Source organism: Phocoena sinus, chromosome 13 (genome assembly GCF_008692025.1).
Source record: "Phocoena sinus isolate mPhoSin1 chromosome 13, mPhoSin1.pri, whole genome shotgun sequence".
Classification (NCBI taxonomy): Eukaryota; Metazoa; Chordata; class Mammalia; order Artiodactyla; family Phocoenidae; genus Phocoena; species Phocoena sinus.
The window spans coordinates 38,926,972-38,950,936 of NC_045775.1; the positions used below are offsets into that span (position 1 = coordinate 38,926,972).

Consider the following 23,965-nt stretch of genomic DNA (forward strand, 5'->3'; position numbering starts at 1 on the left):
GTAAAGTAATTATACTCCAATAAAGATGTAAAAAAAAAAAAAAAAAAAGCCTTGCCGAGGCGTGGCCAAAGCCTGGAGGGGGTGGGAGGCAGCAGGGGCGTCCAGACAGGGCCAGAGACCCCTGCTGCCTCCAGAGCCTGGCTGGGAGAAGCCAGGGCCAGAGGTGCCACCTGAACAGGAGAGACTGCCCCAAAGGCACTGCCAGTGGAGCAGCTTCAGCACCTGGGGGAAAGCACCAGGGGAGGGGTGTGTGGTGAGAATCCAGGCCACATCAGATCAGCCACCTGCTCTGAGAAGTCCATATAAATATTCTCCTAATAGAAGTTATGCCACATACAAATACACTACATGAAATGTGTATCAAATGATGACATCAGTGCACACAGAAGCCCTGTTTTCTTCGTGCACCCCAAGGGATTATCTGATGGACCCCCAAGGCTGCACCCACACGGTCTGAAGACAGCTGCCCTTAAGGCTTCCCCTCGAACTCAGGGCCTGGTTTGGACAGAGCTGCCCTCTCAGCGCCCTGGCCACCTCCACCCTGATCCTCAGCCCTATTACTGCGGTTACGGTTTGGCTGTTAGTGAGGAAGGGCCCTTCTTGGAGCTCCTGGGTGCCCAGCTTTGATTTCCCTGTGATACTTTTTTAGAAAACACGTTCAGTCTTTAGTGGTTTAACAATTAGTATCAGATTACTTGTCACACACCCTCCTCTGCCAGCTCACGGCCCCCTGGGGTGAGAATTAAAGGCTGCTTTAGGCTATAGATGGTGTCACTTGTCTGCCAGCCTGGGAGAAAGGCCTAGAAAAGCTCATCCTACAAGGGCAAGACCGAGGGAATCTGGAGGGAGGGAGGGGCGGCCTTCCTGTCCCTGAGGAGGGCTTTGCTGAGCTGACCTCAGGGTGGTCAGATGTTGGAAAGTCAGGCAGTGGTGGAGACCCAGGCGCTTCCTGACCTCCAGCTCCCCATCTGCAGATCCCTCATTCACACTCGAGCCCTTCCTGGAGAGGGAGGGGGCCAGCCCCGTGTCCGACCCATTGTACCAAAGCAAGGGCTGGAGTTTGGGGCTGAGACTCGGTTGCACTGTCACCCCCATGGACCTCCAGCCCACAGCCGTGCAGTATTAATAGTGTTTATCTGCAGGCACAGGTATGAATGGAATCTCTGCCACCACCCCGACTCCTACCAAAGTACTCACTGTTGCATTCACACCCCCGACCCGAGCGCTCAGATGTCACTGTGCAAATATTTCTTGGCCTGGTTTTCAGGAAGCATCCAGCTAAACAAATATCCCCCAGCCCGTGCTGCCAGCTCTTGATGACAACCCACCGTCAGCGAGCCTCACACATAAGCGACCTGTGGGACCACCCCCACGTGGTGCTGACTTGGATTCTGGAAGCTAGGGAGGTCCTACTGGGAAAGTATCCCATGCCAGAAACTCCTTCGAATTTTCATCAAGCTCTCTCAGTTGCGAAAAGCAGAGACCCACTGAAGGTAGTGCCAGGAAAGAGACAAGGGGGCTTCCCTGGAGCCCTAGGGCAGGGACCGCAGTGCACAGATATGGGGCCGAAGCAGCCATGCATCCGTCTTTGGTGATGGAGTCAGCACCCAGACTGAGCTCGAAGGCCACTCTACCACTGGCTGGCCCTGTGCCCTTGAGCAAGTGACCTACCCTCTCTGTGCCTGTCTCCTCATCTGTAAAGTAAGGATAATCCTGGAATAGTGCCTGCTTTGTGGACTGTCATGATGATTAAGTGAGAAAAAACATGGAAAGAGCCTAGAACAGTGCCGGGCCCGTAATAACCACTGGATACCTGTGTGATGATTTTCTCTGCCCCGCCTCTTCCCTCCTCCTCTCCCTGCTGGCTGACCTCGCTCACTCAGAGATGCTGCCATGGGACTACGTTCAATCTACATACCCTGGCTGGCCTTCCACCTCCAGTGCTGCAGCGACACCCCTCTGTGCATCTGAGCTTAGATTCTTGGATGAGACGATCCCACTGGTCCCGCTCATTTTTCCATGGGTCCCTAAGAACAACCAGCTGTGACCAGGGGATGGGCCTCAGGACACAAAATATGGCTGCCTGAGCAGCTGGAGTTCCGGGTGAGCAGTAACGGGCCCCTTCTGAGACCCCGCATCAGCCCATCATTCCCTCAAGCCTTGCCCTCCTGGGCACTCAGTACGATGCAGGTCCCCCCGGAGGAGGAAGACAACAGAACTCACACCCCCTTGAACACCCACCCCACACCTTCCCTATCATTGTCACTTATGGTACATCATGGGGGCTCCTGTCCTGTCTCTTCTCTTGATAACAATGACAATCCTAACATTCTCCCTCTACTATACTAGGCATAAGGCACTTTGCTTATCGGTGGACTCTCTCCGACACTGCTCCTTTGGTAGTCAACAACCTAGGGAAGTGGGTTTTGTCCCCATGAAAGGTGACGAGATCATGGTGCCTCCACGCACAGCTAGGAATATGGCAAAGCTGAGAGTAAGGTCCTCACCCACAGAGCCAGCACCAGCTCACCAGACGATGGGAGAGAGGCAGGCAGTGCCTGTCACTGAAGCAGCAGAATGACCCCTCTGGGATCCATGGAAACGTGCATCACCAGGAATCCTCCAGCAGGGGAGAACGGCCGATGCTCGGTGCTGCCTGCCACCCTAGCCCCTTCTGCAGCCAGAGAGGAGGTTCCTTAAACAGAGACCACTCAACAAGCTGGAAAGTCCCCCAAAGAGCAAGAGGGTTCTCAAGATGCCAGGCAACCCGGAAACAAGAAAAGGTCACCATGGGAGCTGTGCGCCGGGCCATGTGACCCCACTGTCCTGCCCACCAGAACCAAAGTTCCTCCTCTGTGCACTGGCCCACAGCCTATGAGGTGGCCTGGGCATCCCACACAGAGACCCCCAGACTGGTGGTGACCGTCCCTGCTCTCTCACACTCTCACTCATTCTCTTCCCCCCTTAACTGTCTCTTTGGAATTTGGCAAGAAGTAAGTCATTGTGGGCCTCTTTTAAAAACATATTTTTTTCCGAACCATCTGAGAATAGGTTGCATAAATCATGCCCCTTTACCCCTTAGTAATTCAGTGTGTTTTCGCTAAGAACAAAGGTCCTTGTCTTACATAACCACAGCACAGTTCACAAATGAGGGAATTTAACCCCGACACAGTATTTTTCTCTCCTCTCCCATCCATATGCCAGTTTGTCACCACTGCTCCTGGTAGCACTGTCTTCCCCTGGCCGGGGTCGCATATTTCACTTAGTTGTCACATCTCTTTAGTCTCCTTTAATGTGGAATGGTCCCTCCACCTCTCCTTGCCTTGCATGACATTGACAGTGCTGAAGGGTGCAGAGGGTCTGGCCTCTGCGGTGAGAGTTGGGACAGAGACAGAAGCAGTTGGTGGTGGGAGCAGAGGCTGAAAAGCGGCAGAAGCCAAGGGCCAGAGGCAAGAAGGAAGAACAGCTGGGCAAGAAGATAGAAAAATGCAGAGCAGGTGAATCTCCATAAAGATGGAGCTCTCCAATCAAGAGAAATGCCCATTTTCAAGGGGGCAAAAGACGATGGACTCAAGAGAGCTCCATTCTATCCCAGACGGCCTCTCCAGCTCCTGCAGCCCGAAGTCAAGACTCCCATCTGAGTCCTTTCCTCGGTCCTTGCAATGACCCCCTGATGACGTAAGGGACCTCGAGTGTGTTTGTTCCTGGTGGCCCCGCCCATCCCCAGAGAGGCACACTCTCCTTCCCCAGGTCTCCTCTCAGTGTGCACCTGGAGACCAGCCTTTGGGGGTGGAGGGGCGCATGCCAGGGCACCCGCCTATGGGGGGAGGGGCTCCGAGCCGAAGCAAAGGGGCACCGGTGGGCATGGCGAATGCCCATCTCACAGGGGAGGGAAGGCAGTGCAGGAAGGTGAGGTGACCGGCCCGAGGCCTCCAGCCACCAGGGCAGTGAGTGAGTGACACTAGGGCGGTCTGCATGCAAGAACCTCGGTCTATGGCATTCTTCCTGGGACACCCGCCAACCAGAGGAGGTGCGTGTATGCTGAAACGGGGATCAGAGCAGGCATAGGGACACTGTCACAAAGACTAACTGGCCTCAGGTGTCAGCTCTGACACCTGAGATGAGTCCCTTCTCTGTGCAGAGGTCAGAGCATAGGTGGCTTCCCCAGCTCCCCATCCCCAGGTCTCAGCAGCTGGGGCAGTCTCTGTAACTGACTGTGACCTCCATGGCCTCAGCTTGGGCCCAGGAGGAGGCCGCTGCAAGCTCCCCCTCACCTGTCTCGTGCCCAGGAGCCCACAGCTCACTACCCGACCCCCAACAAGGCCCCCAGCTCACTGGCTGTGAGTGGGACCCCCTACACCGCTCACACCTGCACCCCTGAGAGCACCCCGCCAAGGGTGCAGGGGCTTTGACGGCTTGGCCCAGTGCAGGCTAGTGTGAGCTCACAGAGGGCCCCGGCAGTTGCTAGCCTGGGGCCAGGCACTCTCCTCCATCCAGACAGTGTCTCCTCTGAGCTGGGAACACCCCGTCCTGGGCCCTCGCCCTACCTGTGAGGGTGTCTCCTGTGCCCTCAATGACCCACACTCTCCCACGTCCACGCCACTCCTACTGGGCCTCTCTTCCCAGAATTCACCTTGTGCCCCTTCTTCTTCAAGACCCAGTTCCCACACCTCCCAGAAGTTTCTCTCCCTCCCTCCCTCCCCCTCTGCACCTCTCACCACTCACCTCATAGGACCCTTATGCTTTGTCAGAACACCCAGGCTGGCACACAGGCCTGGGGGTTCTGCTTCCCAGGTGTGGCCCCCACATCCCACACGCCTGGGCTCAGCCACGCCTACATGTGCCCTCATGAGCGGGACACCAGCTGGCCTTTAGGGAGGCTCTCCTGCCAGTGGGAGGCTTGGGGTACAAATGTGGAGTAAAGCCACCTTGGCCCCACCCACCGGCTGACCTTAGCCTTCCCTCTTGCCCAGCACACACACCATCCCAGTGCTTCACCCTGGGGGTGCCTGGGACAGGGCTCTGAAGAGAGACCTTAGCCCTCCTGAGTCTGTTATGGCTGTTCAAGGACCTACAGTTGGTCTCAATCCATTATATTTTCTTAATAGAGTTACATGTATGTTTCATCCCATTGGAGAAGTTATTTTAGAAATACTCATGCATCTTCGCCATTAGGATCTTCATCTGCACTACAGACATGTGGGTCATTAAACACAACTTTCCAGAAGCTTCATTTTCATTTCCATACAAGATAGGGCACATTTAAATTTTTGGAATAATGTGGCTACTGGAGATTTTAACTGGAGCCATAAGTACCATATGTAAAACATTAGGAGCGTTCTCCCCCCGCCCAACCCCATTCCCCAGAACGTGACTTTTAATGTGACTGCTTTTTTATTTTTTACTTTTTTAACTTTTGGCTGCTCCTCACAGCTTGCGGGATCTTAGTTCCCCAACCAGGGATTGAACCTGGACCCACGGCAGTGAAAGTGCTGAGTGCTAACCACCGGACCACCAGGGAACTCCCAACGTGGCTGCTTTTTAAGTGGTCTTAGAGAGCTTGTTTATAACATCTAACACCTGCAATCCTAAGGTCAAACCTCCAGGAATGATTTCTAAAATCAGTACTAAGTTTCTTTACCTCCTCTTTTTAGAAACTTATTTCATCAGGTGACCTTTGTCAGCAAACACCAAAAATGGCTGATGATATTCAGGCTAACAGCCCTTCCCTAGACAATTCTTTGTGGTTCAAAATAATCAAAGGAACTTCCATAATATAAAAGATTTTATGAAACACAAAAGACCCCAAGTAGCCAAAACAATCTTGAGAAAGAAGAACAAAACTGGAGGTATCATACTCCCTGACTTTCGGACTATACTACAAAGCTACAGTAATTGAAACAGTATGGTACTGGCACAGAGACAGTCACATAAATCAATGGAACAAAACAGACAGCCCATAAATAAATCCACAAACTTATGGTCAATTAATCTATGACAAAGGAGCCAAGAATATACAATGGGGAAAAGACCATCTCTTCAGTAAGTGGTGCAGGGAAAACTAGACAGCTACATGTAAAAGAATGAAATTAGAACACTTTTCCCACATCATATAGAAAAATAAACTCCAAATGGATTAAAGACCTAAAGGTAACACCAGAAACCATAAAACTCCCAGAAGAAAACATAAGCAGAACCCTCTTTGACATAAATCATACCAATATTTTTTTGGATCTGTCTCCTAAGCCAAAAGAAATAAAAGCAAAAATAAACAAATGGGACCTAATTAAACGTAAAAGCTTTTGCACAGCAAAGGAAACCTATGACAAAACGAAAAGACAACCTACTGAATGGGAGAAAATATTTGCAAATGATATGACCAATAAGGGGTTAATATCCAAACTATATAAACAGCTCATACAACTCAACATCAAAAAAACAAACAACTTGATTAAGAAACGGGGGGAAAACCTTAATAGACATTTCTCCAAAGAAGACACACAAATGGCCAACAGGCACATGAAAAGATGCTCAACATCGTCAATCATCAGAGAAATGCAAATTAAAACCACAATGAAATATCACATCTGTGAGAATGGCTACCATCAAAAAGAACACAAATAACAAATGTTGGCAAGAATGTAGAGAAATGGGAACGCTCCTACACTGTTGGTGGGAATGTAAACTGGTGCAGCCACTGTGGAAAACAGTATGGAGGCTTCTCAAAAAGCTAAAAATAGAACTACCACATGACTCAGCAATTCTCCTTCTGCATATATATCCAAAAAGAAAAATGAAAAACAAAAACACTAATTCAAAAAGAAAAATGCACTCCAATGTTCATAGCAGCATTATTTACAAGTGCCAAGATATGGAAGCAACCTAAGTGTCCATCAACAGATGAAAGGATAAAGAAGATGTGGCACATATACACACAATAGAATACTACTCGGCCATAAAAAAGTGAAATTTTGCCATTTGCAACAACATGGATGGACCTGGAGGGTATTATGCTCAGTGAAATATGTCAGACAGAGAAAGACAAATACTGTATGATATCACTTATATGTGGAATCCAAAAACTAATACAAACTAGTGCATATAACAAAAAAATAAACAGATTTACAGATATAGAGAATGAGCTAGTGGTTACCAATGGGGAGAGGAAAGGGGCAAGATAGGCATAGAGGACTAAGAGGTACAAACTACCATGTATAAAATAAATAAGCTACAAGCATATATAGTACAACACAGGGAATATAGCCAATATTTTATAATAGCTATAAAAGGAGTGTAACCTTTAAAATTGTAAATCATTATGTTTTACACCTGAAACTTACATAATGTTGTATCAACTATACCTCAGTAAAATATAGTACTCAGTGAGTATCTACTATATGCTAACACTGTACTAGGCACCGGGAAATTCACCAATGCCCCAGTAGATCCCAACTCTATGATCTCAGAGCCTACAATCCAACGCTGGCCTCAGGCAAGGATCTGGGGACTACTGGAGCCCTTAGGAGAAGCACCAACCAGCTTGGGGAAGACTGGGGAAGGCGAAGATAGCACAAGAAGGGCCACGGGAGAGTAGCATTTCAGGCAAAAGGATGCCTCACATCCCCCCAGCTACAAGTTAGATAGACGGTGTGGAATACTGAATAATGCCCTCCCGAAGGTGTCCCTTAGAATCCCCAGAACCTTAGAATATGTTCTTTCACATGGTAAAGGGACTTTGCAAACGTGATTCAGTTAAGGGTCTTGAGATGGGGAGAGTATCCAGGTGGGCCCAATATAATCGTAAGGATCCTTACAAGAGGAGAGGAAACCAGGTGGGTCAGAGTCAGGAGTGGATGTGATTGTGGGAGCAGGAGTTTGCAGTGATTTGAGGAAGCGGCCGTGAACAACAGAATGCAGGTGGTCTCTAGAAGCTAAAGAAGAGAAGAAAATATTCTCCTCTCAGAGCTCCCAGAAAGAGACTCCTTCTGGAACCAGCCTGCCAGCACCTTGACTTTAGCCCAGTGAGACTGATTTGGGGACCCCTGACCTCTCGAACTGTAAGAGAATAAATCTGTGTTGTTTTAAGCACCAAAGTCTATGGAAATTTGTTACAGCGGCCATGGGAAACTAACAGATGGTCAGTTTCCACAGTGAGCTACCAGGGGCACACAGGTTCTCTGCAGTCCAGCTCCCATGCCCAGCCCAGGACGGGTTGGGGATTAGAAGCCTCAACAGCTGTGACCCTGCCTGGCATGTTTCCAAGCGTCCCCTCTGGTCCTGATGAATAAGAGAAGCTCCAGCAACTTCCTTTCTCTGTGATGGCCCTCAGTTACCATGCAGGACCTCTGAGCTCTGGGACTTCAGAAAGGGGGTGAGGGGACAAAGGCCAGCCCTCATCAAGCCCAGAGCTCTGTTTGTGACCTGCACAGCTCCAGTGCACTGCTTTGCCATCCAACCCTGCCCCCTCCCAGGTCGCTCAGTTCCCTGGCTCCCCACCCCCATCCCCCGGAGCCCACTCTGGTGACCAGAGATGCAGTGTCACTGGGCCTGAGCTCCCTTCCTGCCTACACTTCTCAGGGACTAAGCCACACTCCGACCCAAAGCAGCCACATTGCCACCTCCCTCCCCTGATGGGCCTCTCTGAGCCCCTATCTCTCTTCAAAAGGGTGACACACTTTTCTGGGCTCTAATAGAGCTAAGGGTGCTGTCAACAAGGCAATGCGAAGCACCTGCTGAGAGACATCCTCCACGCGTCCACCCCTCGGGCCTCCCCTTCCTCTGGCTCCTCCTCCTTGTGTCCGCCCCCCCGCCCCCCCCACCCGCCTACTCGCCACCCCCAATCTCCAGGCCTCCGTCAGCCTTGGCTCTTCCTGCCATCCAGAGTCGCCCCTTCTCTGGGGAGACGGTTGGCAAGCCGGACCAGCGTCTGGGTCTCTGGCACTGGCGCCCACAAGCCCACCCGGTCCCTGCGGCCTTGAAACCGGAACCCAAACCCCTCCCTTTGGGCCTGTTAGGCTCTGTATGCCTGCAGCCCCACCCTTGGCCAAAGCCAAAGATCTGTGAGAAGCCCAGCCAAGAGTCAGGCTGGCGAGAGGTGCCTGAGTTCAAGGGCCCTGCTGACCTCTCCACGCAGAATGACCTCCACCGGCAACGTTCCAGGAACTTACTTCGCTCAGACCATCCGGCCCGGCGCCATCCTCTTTCCTTAGGACTCAGCCAGATGGTAACACGGACCAACCTCTTCTTAGCTGGAGCGTGACTTCCTAGGGACGCGGCGAAGTCTTCTTAAACCTTCAGGGGTGGGGGGAACTACCTGTGGCCCCGCCCAGAGTTATTGGTGATTGGTGCCTTCACACCATCTCAGCAGCTGTTCTCAGCCTTGGCTGATCATTGCAATCACCTGGGGAGGGTGGGACGCGGAGGCACACTAGAAAAATCCTGGGCCTGAGTCCTACCCAAGAGAGTTTGACGTGATCTGTTTGGGCGCTGCCAGGCCCTGAGCTTTGTAAAGTCTCCCCCGGGGATTCTAAAATGCAGCTTAGAACAACTGATTCTGAACTTGTAGAAAGTGTTTTCAAGATAATAAGTCTTTCAAAGTAATCCTAGCCGCAGGGACCGGAGTCCAGGCAGCTGTGTGCTGCTTCGAGGCGGGTGGCACCGAGCAGGTGAGAGGTGATGCTGGAGGCCAGGCCGATCACCTGAGCAACCTATGGCCCTAGGTCTCCAGGTCTGCAAGGTGTCCCCTGTGGGTCCAGAAAGCAATGTGGGGGGGGGGGGCGGGGTTTTGCCAGTGGGGGTGAGGAAGGAGGGAAAGAGATGCGGGGCGGAGGACAAGCTGGCGGAGGACAAGCTGTCCCCACGAGTGCTGCGACTTTTGACATGCTCTGACTTAACGCAGAGGGAATTTCACATGGCAACAGCAGAAGGTATTTTGCAGCCAAGGAAACCATTCGCTTTGGTTGAAGCCAAATTCAGAGGGCAGTTGGCGTGTGGGTGGGGGAGGGGAGAGGGACACCAGAATGCTCAGGGAAGCCAGGGCCAGACCTCGAGAAGCCAGTGTCACAGCGGTCCATGGGGGATGGAGGAGGGACCCTGCAAGGAAGGCCCCTCGGGACGTAGGATAAACACCACATTCCCTTCCATCTGCAGGCTCTTGGCTTTTCTAAGTCAGTTTGGACCTGTCACTGGATGCATACAACAGCAGTAGCTGCTAGGTGTTTATATCCTAATCTCAAAGCTCAAGCTCAAAGTCAACCCCAGTCTGTCCATGTTGGAAAGGACAGAAGGAGGCCTTGCACTTCCAACATTGTCCCAGTTTTTAGGCTTGTGGCGGGAAAAAGCCATCCAGAATCCCTCTGGTTTATTTGGAAAAGCCTCTCCCTACCTGTATGAGCTACTATAAAAAATGCTGGAATATGTCAAAGAAGAGAAGCAAAACACTGCTCTCCTCACCACCTGGTGCCTGCCAGCCCCTCTGCTAGCACCTAGAGAAAAGCCTCCGTCACATCACCACAGAGGAGACACAGAGGAGGGGGAGGCTGCATTATGGGCAGGTGGCAAGACTGGAAAGGAGGACAGGGCTGGGGTACCCCCAGCTACAGAAAGAAGACAGAAGTCACAGGAGAAGGGCAAAGTTAGTGCATGGACTGGAGACTCAAGGGTGGCCCTGCAGAGTGTTCTCCAGCGGTTCCACCTCCAGGTGACGTCTCTGCAGGCCTCCCAAGCCCCCTTCTTGCAGGCCAGGCAGGAGACGCCCTCTCCTTATTCTGAAAGGGTCTTCATTCTCTTCTAGAACACAGTGGAGCTGCCCTCCATCCGGCACAGCTGGCCCCTGCAGCTATGTCTGCACCAAGGGTCTAGGCCCTCCTGGCCACATCTGGAGGGCCCAAGGGTGGACCCCTGACCCAAGCTGGCCAACTGGATTCTCTCTTCTGGGAACCTGATACTGGAACCAGGAGGGGTTGTTTACGTTCTTTAGGGCATGGGCTCAGAAAATGATGCAAGGAGAAGGCTGCGTTAGACCCTAAGCATAGGAAGAGGCTGGCCTGAGGGAGAAGCAGAGGGGAGACAGAGGGAGAGAGAGGCGGTCCCTGCCCGCCCCTGGTTCACACTGCTGTCGGGGAGATATCCCACATAGCTGCAACACAAGCTCCCTCCTGCCCTTGCCAGTGTGAGGGCTTCCCCTAACCTTCCACCCACGAGCCCCAAGACATGTGACCGCCTCTCACCTCCCTCTCTCTAGAACTGCTGCCCTGAGCGCCAGGCACAACCCGACATGCTGCTTCCTAGAGAAAGCCGCTCTGTCAGAACTGCCGGCGTTACCTTCTGATCCCGCAGGGGCCTTTGACCCACCCATCTGCCCTGCAGCCATGTGCGGATCAGAGTGGGACAGGAGCTGCCACCCCTGAGGCATCTGCCTCACCTTCCAAGGGGCCGTTTTCTGCTCTGAAGGAACACAGTGCAGGGAGTTTCTTCCACGAATGTGAGATGTGGATAAACCCAGGGAGATGATGACCTCTTCCTTGCGCCCAACGCCTGCTATATAATGGTGTTTATATGACTAGAGAAGAGAGCTGGGGTTTTCTTTTAATATAATAAAACATAGGGATTTATGTTAGGTTTTCTTCTTCTTTCTTTTAGTTAAAAAGATTCCTTCCTATTATTGATTAATGACTCTAGTCTGCCCATTCTTCATGAGACCCTGGCTGTCCAGCGTAGGGTCTGTCTGGCTGGAGCTCCCAGAGCAGGACTGACTACTTGGCCTGTGGTCTGGGTGTTGCCCAAGCCCCCTCCCGCTCCCATCTGCACCCTCCACTCTAGTTGGGCCAGGCTCCCTCTGTTCCCCTCCAGCAAATGTTTCTTCCTGCTTTTCGCCCAAATGGGGTTCTTTGCCCTCCATCTTCCTCCCTCTCCTCTCTGCCTATCTCGGCCTCCTGGTCCCTTGGGTACCAGCCAAGCTGCCTCCTGCACCCAGCCGTCCTTCCCCGCTCGGGCCGTGCTGCCCTGTCCCTGCTCTGAGCGCCTGTTATGGCCTTTGTTGTCAGAATTTGCTCCTCCACACGCCGGGCGTGGTGATCTCGCAGTTTCCCGAGACTAGGGCCTGTCTTGCTGGTGGAGCTGCCATCCACATGACGGCCACCCCTGAGCTGCACACACAAGGTGACCGGAAGGAGGCTCTTGGCATGGGTTCCAAAGCCTCCCTCAAGCCAGGAACTATTCCAAACTACCTTTCTGGCCTCGTCTCCCCTCCAACCCTCCCTAAACTCGGTCACATGCCTTGTTCATCTTTGTTTCAACCTCCACTCCCTAACCCCAGCACAGCACCTGACACAGAGCAGATCCTCAAAATATTTCTGTTGACCTGAAACCACAAATGCTCCTCGGGTTGAATCAATATTGTTCTCTTCAGGGAGTTGAGAAAGAGAAAGAACCATCTGTTGGGATCCCGTCAAGCTCGGGTTGGCCTTGGCTGAATGCTGACCCCCCGAGAAAGTCTCCATGAGTCTGTGAGGCGTGTTAACCCCAGTGCAGTGGAGACCCAGCTAGAGAGCCCAAGGTCACACAGAGCCCACCTGACATATCAGGGCCCGTCCAGGTGCTGTGAGAGCAGCCCAGGGGCACAGCCTCTGGGGATACACCCTCTGACAACACACAGAGGGAACATATAACTGATTGTTCAAACCAGGAAACTTCTGCACGTGAACTGGACATTTTGCTGGGACTCTTCCAGATAAGCGGGCTGGGTGGTCCCCACAGGCCATCGATTATGGTCTGTGGTCAAACCCTCCTAAAGAAGAGACAAAATAGAGTCTTCTAAACATAAGAACTTACTAAAACTCAAAGTCGCTTAGGGCCAAGATGGGTTTATTTTAAAAGCCAATTGTGTTGTTGAAGAAAAGGCTGTGTTCTCGGCCCATTTTGGCTATGGTCCGGGGCTGCTTGGGGAATTGTGCTGAAGATGTGTACGCTCCTGGGCCTGGCGTTTTCTGAAAACACAACAGAAAACAGGGAGTGATGAGATAGTGACACCAGAACCTGAAGCCTCCTGAGCCTGGCTGTGCGCTCAGACGTGGCTGGCAACTCCCCACGGAGGGAGGTGAGGGCCACAGTGGCCGGGGCTGGGGCCTGTGCACCCTGGAATTAGAGCCTGTCCTAGGGGCTGAGACCTGATCCTGTCCACGGCTCTCCCCAAGGCTGCAGAGGTGCTGAGAGAAGAGAGGACAAGCAAGTGACAGCCCAGGGGAGGCGGGCTCACATCCCACCCTCGCCTCAAGGCACGCTTTCTCCAGGGCACCCCCTGTCCCTGGGGATGCCAGCGTCTCCCCCCCCACCCGCCCTCTGCCCTCAATGACCTCAGTCTAGTGGTAATGGGTTGAAGAGGATGGATTCTGAACCTGGGTGGTTGACCTCAAAAGCCCAAACTCGTGTGTTTCCATCGTTTTCCCCAGTGTAATAAGAGTAAGGTGCTTCACTACCAGGGGCTGTGGACCTCGGGCTCAGAGGGATGTATTCTCAAGGGACTGACGAGTTCTAATTTTGAAAAGCCATGTTTTCATTTTGATTAAATTCTTGAAAAATTATTTAAAGAAAGCTTCTCTTCTATAGTGATAAGACATAAATGAATGTCATTCTCATAGACGAAGACTTTGATTTCTGAAGTCAGTGTTGCCCATGCTGAGGTGCACCCACATATTCTTGAACGCCCCAATATTTTATCTTGGAGACACACTGGTGTCTCTGGGTATCGTTAAGGGAAGGGTTTTAATGTCAGACGGGGCTGGGTTTGAGTCCTAGTCCCACCACCAATGGCTCAATATGACCCTGGGCCACGTGCTTCCCACGCCTCACCCAGCAAGTGAGGTTTTGAGGTTCACTGAGGGGCCCCGAAAGACAGACAGCACCACCAGGCTGGCAGCAATACTGCTCCACACGCTAGCCACCACCGCTATTATTATCCCCTATCATCACCTACTTGTCATTGCCATCCTTCCTTGCAGTTTGTTATCTCTTCAGGAAACAGTGAGAGTGGAAACAGGATTACTAGAGCGTCAGCCCAGAGTGGATGAGATCAGCTGCCTGCAGACGCTGCTTTAGACAGGATGTTTTCCTTGCCAAAAGCAGGGGAGCAGCCTGGAAATCTAATCAACTCCTGGCCAGACGTCAAAGGAAGCCGAAGCCTTTATTAGTGCTCTTAATGAGGAAGCAGCATGCGTGTGGAGTCCTGGAAGGCCAGTCCCCAAACAGGAGGTTCGTGGGCCTGGGCCTCGCAAGGCCACCCCTCAGGAGGCTACTGGGTGTGGTTCTCAGACCTTGAGAACATCCGGCTCCGGCCCCCAGCCCTGATTCCACTGTCACCAAGCAAATTTCTGATTGTCGTTGGCTTCCTTCCGAGTTTCCTACAAGGGGAGACGCTCCACAGAGCAGCGGCCCCAGACACCAGCCCCCTTGCCGGACACTTGTAAATGAATACCACACCTTGCGGCTTCTCCATCAGTCTCCCTGGAGTTTGGTTAGCATGGCTCCAACTTCCTGAGGAGCTGTGAGCTCTGACAAAAATCTGTGTTTCGGTCATGATAATGCCGCTAGGGTGTGAGGACCCGCTGAAGGGGATCCACTAGCCTCCTGCTGTTGGTGTGTTTTTAATACTATTGGTGGGGCCTCCCCAGTATTCCTCCAGAGAAAGACCACACCGCTGCCACACTGTAGCACCGCAGCTGGCAGCTCTGCAGCGAGATGGCCTGGGACAACCCAGGGGGTGCTGGGGGAGGTGACCTGCAGGCAGCTGTCTCCTGCCCACCGCCCCAGCTCCTCCCACCCTCCTTGTTCGCCCCCTACCCCGGGGTGGTGCCGTTTTCTTATGAGCAGAATTCGTGTTTCTGTCTTCCTAACCGTGTCCAATAAGGCTACAAACCACCGAGTTTGGGGGACTTTCAGACTGAGGTGCTGGTTAGGAACAACAAGGCCAGGGGAATTCAAACTTTTAGCATCAAATGAACAACAGCCCTAGCCACTTTCATAAGCTCCATGTTATGCTTTTGCCATCTTTCTTAGTCTTCTCTAGGCCTCAGAGGCTCTCGCACACTCCCAGAATCCACCTTCTTTGTGTATCTCCATGAACTTGAGCCTCTTCCCTGTCTGTCCCGAGTCCTTGGGGGCAGGATGATGGCTCAGGCCTTAATGGTCCCCTTTGGTTCAATCATAATGTTTCTGCTGTGACTTTTTGTTCCCAGAAGACACATACACAAAGAATGGCAGTTCTGGATGGGCAGGGGCAGCCTGTGCCCACTGCTGGCTTCAATTTGCTAAAGGAGTTTCCCCCCAGAGCATCCAGGACATAACACCGATGGCTAATTACTGCGCTGGCTGTTCGCAACTGGACCCATAATTCAGCCACGGCCTTCAGGTCTGGAGTCACTCTGAGCCTGAAGCTGGCCGAGGGCTTGCCGAGGAAGCTCTATGCCCTTTGCTGCCTTGATAAGCAATTTTAGTGTATATATACTAGAATTGTATATAACTCTGCTACCCCCATCCAACACCCAATGCCCACTCCCCACCCACCCACCAGCCACAAAACCTACAATCACATCTGTCTTTTAAGATACTTACTGAACAGGCAGGCAAGAATCGAGGTACTTTGGATTGAAAACAGGAAGTAACAGAACTTACTGAAGGTATTTTCAAGTTATAATGACCTGGTCCTGGGCCTTGATGCTGTAGAAAAGAAAAATTTTTTAAGTGTTTCATAAATAGTGATATCAGATATATTTTGATGCTATATTTGCCTTTTATGAATAAGCATATGAATCAGTGTGACAGGGTAGAAAAATCCCTGGATTGGGGCTCGGAAGATCTTATTAAGGTGTGCCCTGGCACGAGCCACTGTGAATGGGAACAATACCTGCTTTACCTGCCTCATGGATGACTGTGAAGACTGGAGTTAGGTGACTTGTGAAAGTCTCCCCTGCCCCTGCCTGGATGCCCTCTTCTCTCCCAGGCCCCCTGCCCACCCCTGCGGGCCTCACTCCATTCTTGTCCCTCTGTTGACGGTGACTTGCTGCTCTGAGCTGTTAGCTTTATAAAACCTGCTTATTCTTTCATATAAATGCAGTATATGTTCTCTTAGTCCAAAAAAAAAAAAAGTATTCACAGCAATTCACTGACCTAAGTATTGATACAATGCTATGAGGTTAACAGAAATGCATGAACACAATTTTAAAAAGACAAACACATCAAAAGAAAAGTTAGCAAAAGGCAATTCACAAAGAGGAAATGCAGTGAGGAAACTGGGGGCTGGGGCGGGCTTTAAGGTCATTAATAGCCAAATAAGGTGTAATTAAAACAAAGAGATACTTTTGTGGGGGCCAGGAAAGATAGAGAGGGAGGGAGGGAGGAAGAAAGGGAGGGAGGGAGGAAGGAAGAGAGGGAAGGAGGAAGGGAGGGAGGGAGGGAGGAAAGGAGGGAGGAAAACTTTATCCACAGCGTGGACATTCCTATATGACTTTGGTGGAAGTATTAATTTGATTAGCCTTTCTGAAGCACACAATTTGGCAAGCTATGAAACAGCTTAAAAACAGATATACCTATCCAAAGGGAGAGAAAGAAGAAAGGAGTCTGGTTACAAGATTGCTGCAGGAACCCAGAAGACAGATGATGAGTCCTGAGCCCAGGTATGGCAGGAAAATGAACACAGCCCAAACAGCACCGTAGATAACACAGACAAAATGTTAACCTTTCTTTATTTTCTAGCAATTCACTTCTTTTCCTCTCCCATTTTCAAATACCTGTGCTATTTGACAGAGAAGAGTCTTTCTGGAATGATGTCTTGGATCTGTTTCTAAACAACACAGGAACTAGGGGAAGTGGGTGGGGTATGGACTGGCCAGGAGCTGGTCACTTTCAAATGGGTACATGGGGGTTCTGTCTCTGTGGTATATATTTTTAAACTTTCTACAGTACAAAGTTAAAGACAATATATATTTATCATTTTGACCCATCAATTCCATTTTTAGGAATTCTTCCTAAGAAAACAATTGAGAATGTGTGCAAATATTTGGCCACAGAGACATTCACTATAACATTGTTTCTAAAAGACGTGTGCCTGGTTAAATAAATTGTGATTCTTCCATCCAGCCATCCAGGTTGATGAATTTTTAGGGACATAAACACTATTCCCAAATATTGTTAACAATGCAAGCTTTAAACAGTGTGCCTAAAAAAACTGGAAATGGAATGGTCACTGACAGTAGTTTTCTCCAGGTGGTGCCATGTTGAGTAAAAAGAAACTTTTTTTTTTTTTTTGCTTATTGGCAATTTCTAATTTTTCTATGATGGACTTAAGTACTCTTGAAATATGAAAAAAATTATACCTAATGTATAGATAAATGAGTATGGAAATTGGGTAAGTGAAAAAGGGGGTAGGGAAAGAAAGAAAATGAGCAGTAAGGTTAGAACAGAAATGTTCCTGTAAGATCCTGTAACATATGAGGCTGAGCCACAAGGTAGCTCAATGGCTTTGGCTGAACAAGCACCAACTGCAGCCCCTTCTCAGGATTTAAGAGCAAGGCTTTCAAAACCCTGCTCTCCTTTGGGTGGTACAGCAGCATATAATTAGGGCTGCCATTCTCAATTATCCACCACGCATGAAGTCTGTTATTATCAGCCAAGCACAAATCTGATAATCAAGGGATGCGCCTCATCATTTTACAATTCGTGGCAGAGAGATGAAAATAGCAGTGTTTTCAACCTGACGCATCCATGGGACAAAGATCGCTGTCAGGGCAAGGCTCTCCGTACGACGTGACCAACCTCTGCACTCCCACTGGAGAAGTCCAAGCCACGATAAGAACAGAGGCATAGAAAGGCGGGGAAATCTGGACAGGAACGGTTTGCACAAAGTCCCTTTGGTTTGGCCGTAAGAAATGTAAGCTCTCAAGCCAAAGTGGTAGCTGGGGCCAAAGATGCTGCTGAGGGTGCTACCACTGACTCTACGCCTACGACAGCCTAGCTGTCTGCGGGATGGCTAAGAAATGCTGTGACCTGCACCCTTTCCCCCCAGGCCTCATGTGGCTTTCACTTCTAAGCTTCCAAGTCATGAGCTGCTTGGGAGGCCAGGTGCCAGGCCTGGCGAAGCCCTGATGTGTGCCTATGCCATCCAGCAGCCTCCCTGCATGTGCCTGGTCATATGAATCAAAGCGCCTGAGACTTAGGGCAGAAAGAAATTACTAAATGCTATTTGCCCCCCATGCGTTACATGGGATCTTTTAAGTGGGGAACATTAAGGAAGTGGATATGGGCCCAAGTTCATATTCCAGAAGCCACAGGAATCCTGCTCTAAGTGAGAAGTAATGGTCAGGCCAGGGCCCTGCAATGGGCGGGAAGCAGCTCCAGCAGAGTCCCCGATTCTGCCCTAACCGAGGATGGCAAGTGGGCAGAGCTGAAAGGAGGGAAGGGGACTTGGTCCAGGATGCCTCTGAATGTGTGTTGAGAAATGGACCTGGTTCAACGAGAGGGGTGTTTAAAACAAGGAGAACAGGGAGGGGTAACATAGGGATAGGAGATTAAGAGGTACAAACTATTATGTATAAAATAAGCTACAAGGATATATTGTACCACACAGGGAATATGACCAATATTTTATAATAACTACCCTTTAAAAATTGTAAATCACTATATTGTACATCTGTAACTTATATAATATTGTACATCAACTATATATCGATTTAAAAAAAAAAAAGAAGGACATTTAACTGTGTCCTACTCCTCCCTGAAGTTGGGGATTCTGCTCTCTGGTTTGCTGGCGATCTCTGAGCATGATCCAGAACTGTGGACCACATTACGTACGATGTGTGGGTGAAGGGTGGCACCCAGGTTCATCAAGCAGTACTAAGCACCTCTTGCACAAATTGGATGGACCATTTCTTAAACCTTCCTATCATCAGGGCCATGCTTTGGCAACTCTGGGTTTCCCAAACTAAACTTTTCAAAGACCATTGACATCTGGTGCCAAGGGAGAACAGAATTATCACCTTCCTAGAATCCCAGAAACTGCTGCCAAAAGAAACGACAGGAACCTTTTATAGCTCCCATTCCTCGATTCGGGGCATGATTACATCTCAACCCTCCTGGTAAGATGATCATATCTTTCTCTTGCCTTTGAAAAAGTCTTATCTAATTGAGTTTCTACTTGAGGACAATCTTAACCTTAAGGGATTACACAGTATTTTATGTATGACAGTACTTGATGATGAATAAAATACTATCATGGACCTAGAGGAGTTTATGGTCCAGTGAGGGACACAGGCAAACAGAAACACCAAAAAAGAAGAAATGAAGATGTGAGGAGCTAGCATGGTGCTGAGTGAGGGCAGAGCTAGCTGCATGGCTTCAAGATTCCAAACCAGGCCCTTGGTGTACCTGGCCTGTGCTACGTCAGTTTGATTTCAGTGGGATGTTACAAAGAGCTGGAGTTTTCCACTTACTGCAAAGGACTCGGAATGCATGGGTCTCACTCATTTTTCTGGAGTGCTCCCGGGACCGTGTCGTACCATGAAGACATACCATAGCCTCCACCTTGGTCTTCTTGACCAATTTGGTTCCAACCCCTAATGTGCAATAATGCTTAGTACCGTTGTAGGCCTTTGGTAAAAGCCTTGCCACCCCCTCACCTGCCACTGAACACACTCCTCCTCCAGGGCTGAGAGGATGGGATTGGCTTATCTACACAACACCGCTCAGGAACTGAGAGGTGCCAGGTGCCTCTGAAAGACTGTGTGAGAGTAGATGAAATTACCCCACGATTTTGTGTATTGAATTATGTTCTCCCAAATCCATAAATCCTATGAGTTTTTGGTGTGTTGAATTATGTTGAGTGTTGAATGGTGTTCCCCCCAAATTCTTAAGACCTGTGGATTTGGAATTCCCAGTACCTCACAATGTGACCTTACTTGGAAATGAGGTCACTCCAGATGTAGTAAGTTAAGATGAGGTCATTAGGATAGGCCCTAATCCAATATGAATGGTATCCTTTAAAAGGGGGGAATTTTGGGCACAGAGACACACAGACGGGGAAAACATCATGTGAAAATGAAGGCAGAGATCTACAAACCAAGGAATGCCAAAGATGGCCAGGAGACCACAGGAAGCTATGAGAGCAGCATGGAACTGACTTTCCCTCACTCGAAAGGAACCGAAACTGCTGGCACCTTGATCTTGAACTTCTAGCCTCTAGAACAGAGACAATACATTTCTGTTGTTTAAGCCACCTCAGTCTATAGTCCTTTATTATGGCAGCCCTAGCAAATGAATACATAAGTGTTCAGTTCATTCAAACAATATACAATGTTCCAGACACTGTGCTGGGAGTTGGGAATACAGTGGTATATGATTGTCTCCCAATCTCTGTTCTCCTAATTCCTTAGTATTAGGACAATTTAAAACTGGGCACATGTCCACCCAGAATAAAGACTGAATTTCCCAGCCTCCCTTGCAGCTAGGTGTGGCCACATAGCTAATTTCTGGCCAATAGGATGGAGGTAGAACAGGTGTATGCAAATTCTAAGGAGCATCCTAAAGGAGGGGGCAGCTCATCCATCGTCCCTGCCCTCCTGCCTGCTCGCTGGTCCCATGTTCTCAGCTCTCTGGGACCATGGGTTTGGAAGCAATGCTTAGCAGAGCAGCACACAGAAATCTGATGCTGCAGAATTACCACACCAGCCCTAAACTGCCTACTGCAGGTACTTTATATAAGAGAGAAATAAGTTCCTATCTTGTTTCTAATATTGTTACCTGTGGGCTCTGTTAGTGGCAGCAGAACTCAGTCTTAATCGACAAGGTAGGCATGTTTCCGACTCTCATGGGGTTTACATTCCAGTACGGAATGTCTACCTTACAAAAATATGATGAATGTGTGGAGTATCACACAGAGGACATATATGGTGCCATGAGAGCATGTAAGAGGGTACACTGACCTGGCCTGAGGGGCCTGAGAAGCTCTTTAAAGAAGTACATTTGAGCTAAGACCAAAAGAACAAGGAGGAGGAGGAGTTTGCAGGGCAAAAAGGCTGGAGGAAGGGTCTGTGTAATAAGAAGTAATGGGGGGCTTCCGTGGTGGCGCAGTGGTTGAGAGTCCGCCTGCCGATAAAGGGGACACGGGTTCGTGCCCCAGTCTGGGAAGATCCCACATGCCGCGGAGCGGCTGGGCCCGTGAGCCATGGCCGCTGAGCCTGCGTGTCCGGAGCCTGTGCTCCGCAACGGGAGAGGCCACAACAGTGAGAGGCCCGCTTACCGCAAAAAAAAAAAAAAAAAAAAAAAAAAAAGGATTAGGGAACATCAAAAGGGGCAGGGCCTCAGGGCAAGCCTGAAAGGAGGATATTGTTTATTCTAACCCTGTTGGGACAAATTCACAGCATCAGAGGAATAAAATAAAAAGTGCATAGGCTCCTGTCAAAACATAGGGTTAGGGACCTGAAATTCAACTTGCTTGTGACAGTTACCACTTTGTTGTTTTTTCACATGCGTATTAACACTAAGAATGGTTTTACGATTTAACTGCAGATGTAAACTGTCAAATATCACCTGTGTATGTCCAATCTACGAGTCCTCAGTTTCCTGAAGTCTTCTCGTTTGCAGGCAGGTGTGCCGGTCATCCAGGGCACCTCTCCAGCCTGGTCTGAAGCAGACTCAGTCTCCACCACTGCCCACGCGAGCTCCCAAGGACCTTCTGCACGGCCAGAGGGCTACCCCATCCCTGCCACCATCTCTAGCTCCCAGCCTTCATTCACATACCCTCTCATTTGATGCTCACAACAGCCCCGTGGAGGAAATGCTATTACCTCCACTTAACAGACAAATAAGCGAGGCTCAGTAGGGTTAGAAACAAATGACTTAGCAGCTGCAGAAGCCAGAACCAGTGACTGACCTTGCTTCTCAGCGCTGGGAGGTATCAGTACTTAGTTCTACGCTATTTTCCTTTAAAATCATAAAGCTAAAGGGAACCTAGAAAGAGCACACAGTCCGTCCCTACTGATCCTAGGCACAAACAACTTTCAACGAATCATACTTGAAAAGAGAAAAGGTCAGAGATAAAATGTATGGCCCCAAATGTCTATATATACACATGTAAAACATAAGAAATATGCAACATAAACTGAAATTACTAGACGTGGTGGTAAAAATTATCTCCCCCAAATTTGGTGTGGTGGATGGGTGTGATAGCTGGACCACACTGCCCAAAATAAAACAGATGCCCCAGCAAGGAGGGTGGAACCCTGTGCGGTGGTGGGCAAAGAGAGGAGCTAGAGCTACCTCTGTGGGAATTCAGGAGGAGGCATGTGGCAGGGCGCATCCAACTTGGGAAATTCTAGAATTCTGTAACTATCGGTCTACAGGTTCAGAGAAAGGAGACATGCCTGCTGGTGGGTGGGGTAGCAACAAACCTGGCAGGGGCCAAAAGTTATTCACATTTGAAATTAAGAATCGATGATACCTCTGAAGCTCCGTACATCTTAAAAACCCTAGTACATCTGTAGTTATATTTGAAAGGTTATATCTTTCCAAAAACGTTACCTAAAAGCGAATTCATCTTTGAGGAGACTGACACTGGGACCTGTTTTACTCATCTAAACTTTCAGATTCCTTTCAGTCAGACGTCCATTTGGCTTTTTTTCAATGTGACCATGTTTACTAATTACTTTCTGCTCCTCACAGAATTTTAAACTAGCAGCTTAGTTTTTAATTGAAGTAATTCCTTAAATGCAGAAATAACTGAAATGATTCAGCGTTCTTTCATAACGCTAGTTTTAATGCAGGGAGTATGCCATGGATCTGCTATCCCCTTTTCAAACTTCTATCAAATGTGACTAAAACAGATAAATCACATAACGCTCATTTGTGTCTGTATGGACTATTCCCTGTTTATCTGATCATTTCCTTTTTTTTTTTTTTTTTTTTTGCAGTACACGGGCCTCTCACTGTTGTGGCCTCTCCCGTTGAGGAGCACAGGCTCCGGACACTCAGGCTCAGCATCCATGGTTCACGGGCCCAGACGCTCCACGGCATGTGGGATCTTCCTGGACCGGGGCACGAATCCGTGTCCCCTGCATCGGCAGGTGGACTCTCAACCGCTGCACCGCCAGGGAAGCCCCTTTCCTTATTTTTTATAGGCTTGTCTGGTTTTAAGAAATACAGAAACATCTTGAAACACTTCTAATATCAAATAAAAGAAACCCATTTTTTCATTTGACATTGTAAGGTTTTATTCCTACTGTCGGAAAAAATGTGTGTGTCTCATTTTTTCACTTTATGTACAACTGTGAGAAGTAATCACTGAAAAGAACCTGCTCAGCGAATCATTGTTGGAAGCTCCAAATCATATGAATGACTGAGTCCTAATTAAATAGTAGTAATGGCACTATTTTTATTAGAGTAACAAATATTTTTATGTTGACCATTTCCATGGCTCTTTTCTTCAAACTATCATTTTTCTGACTCTTAAAAATTATATTTTGAAAAATTATAAAAGCAATGCAAAAGAGAGAAAGGAAGCAAACAACCACCCTTAATCATAACACCTCAGCATAGAAACTAAAAGCATTTTGGTGCATTTCCTGTTTTTTCATACACATAATTTTTTTACATTATTTTAATCATGAGAGACATACCAATATGTATCTTGCATTTTTTCACTATGCATTAGATCATAAATATTTTTGGTACTATTTTATAAATTTTAACAATAATTGTTTTAATAGCTGTAAAATATTCCTTTGTGTAGATATGTAATATTCTTTTTTTTTTTTTTTTTAACGGTACGCGGGCCTCTCACTGTTGTGGCCTCTCCCGTTGTGGAGCACAGGCTCCGGACACGCAGGCTCAGCGGCCATGGCTCACGGGCCCAGCCACTCCGCGGCATGTGGGATCTTCCCGGACCGGGGCACGAACCCGTGTCCCCTACAACGGCAGGCGGACT

The 23,965-nt window shown here is 49.2% G+C and overlaps 1 protein-coding gene across 2 annotated transcripts in view; it reads right to left on the reverse strand.

The window, feature by feature from the left end:
• Window positions 1-12,847: 12,847 nt before the first annotated feature.
• Window positions 12,848-23,965, reverse strand: part of STPG4 (sperm-tail PG-rich repeat containing 4) — a 39,572-nt gene continuing 28,454 nt past the window's right edge. The window contains exons 5-6 of one of the 2 annotated variants that reach the window (XR_004352673.1): window positions 15,607-15,711; window positions 12,848-12,986 (exon numbers count right to left, since the gene is read on the reverse strand). Coding sequence is in view for 1 of the 2 variants with exons in the window: in XM_032652020.1 (XP_032507911.1) it covers window positions 12,870-12,986; window positions 15,667-15,711 (162 nt within the window). In the remaining variant the exon portion in view is untranslated. The remainder of the gene's footprint in view (window positions 12,987-15,606; window positions 15,712-23,965) is intronic. The other variant, XM_032652020.1, reaches the window with a different exon arrangement.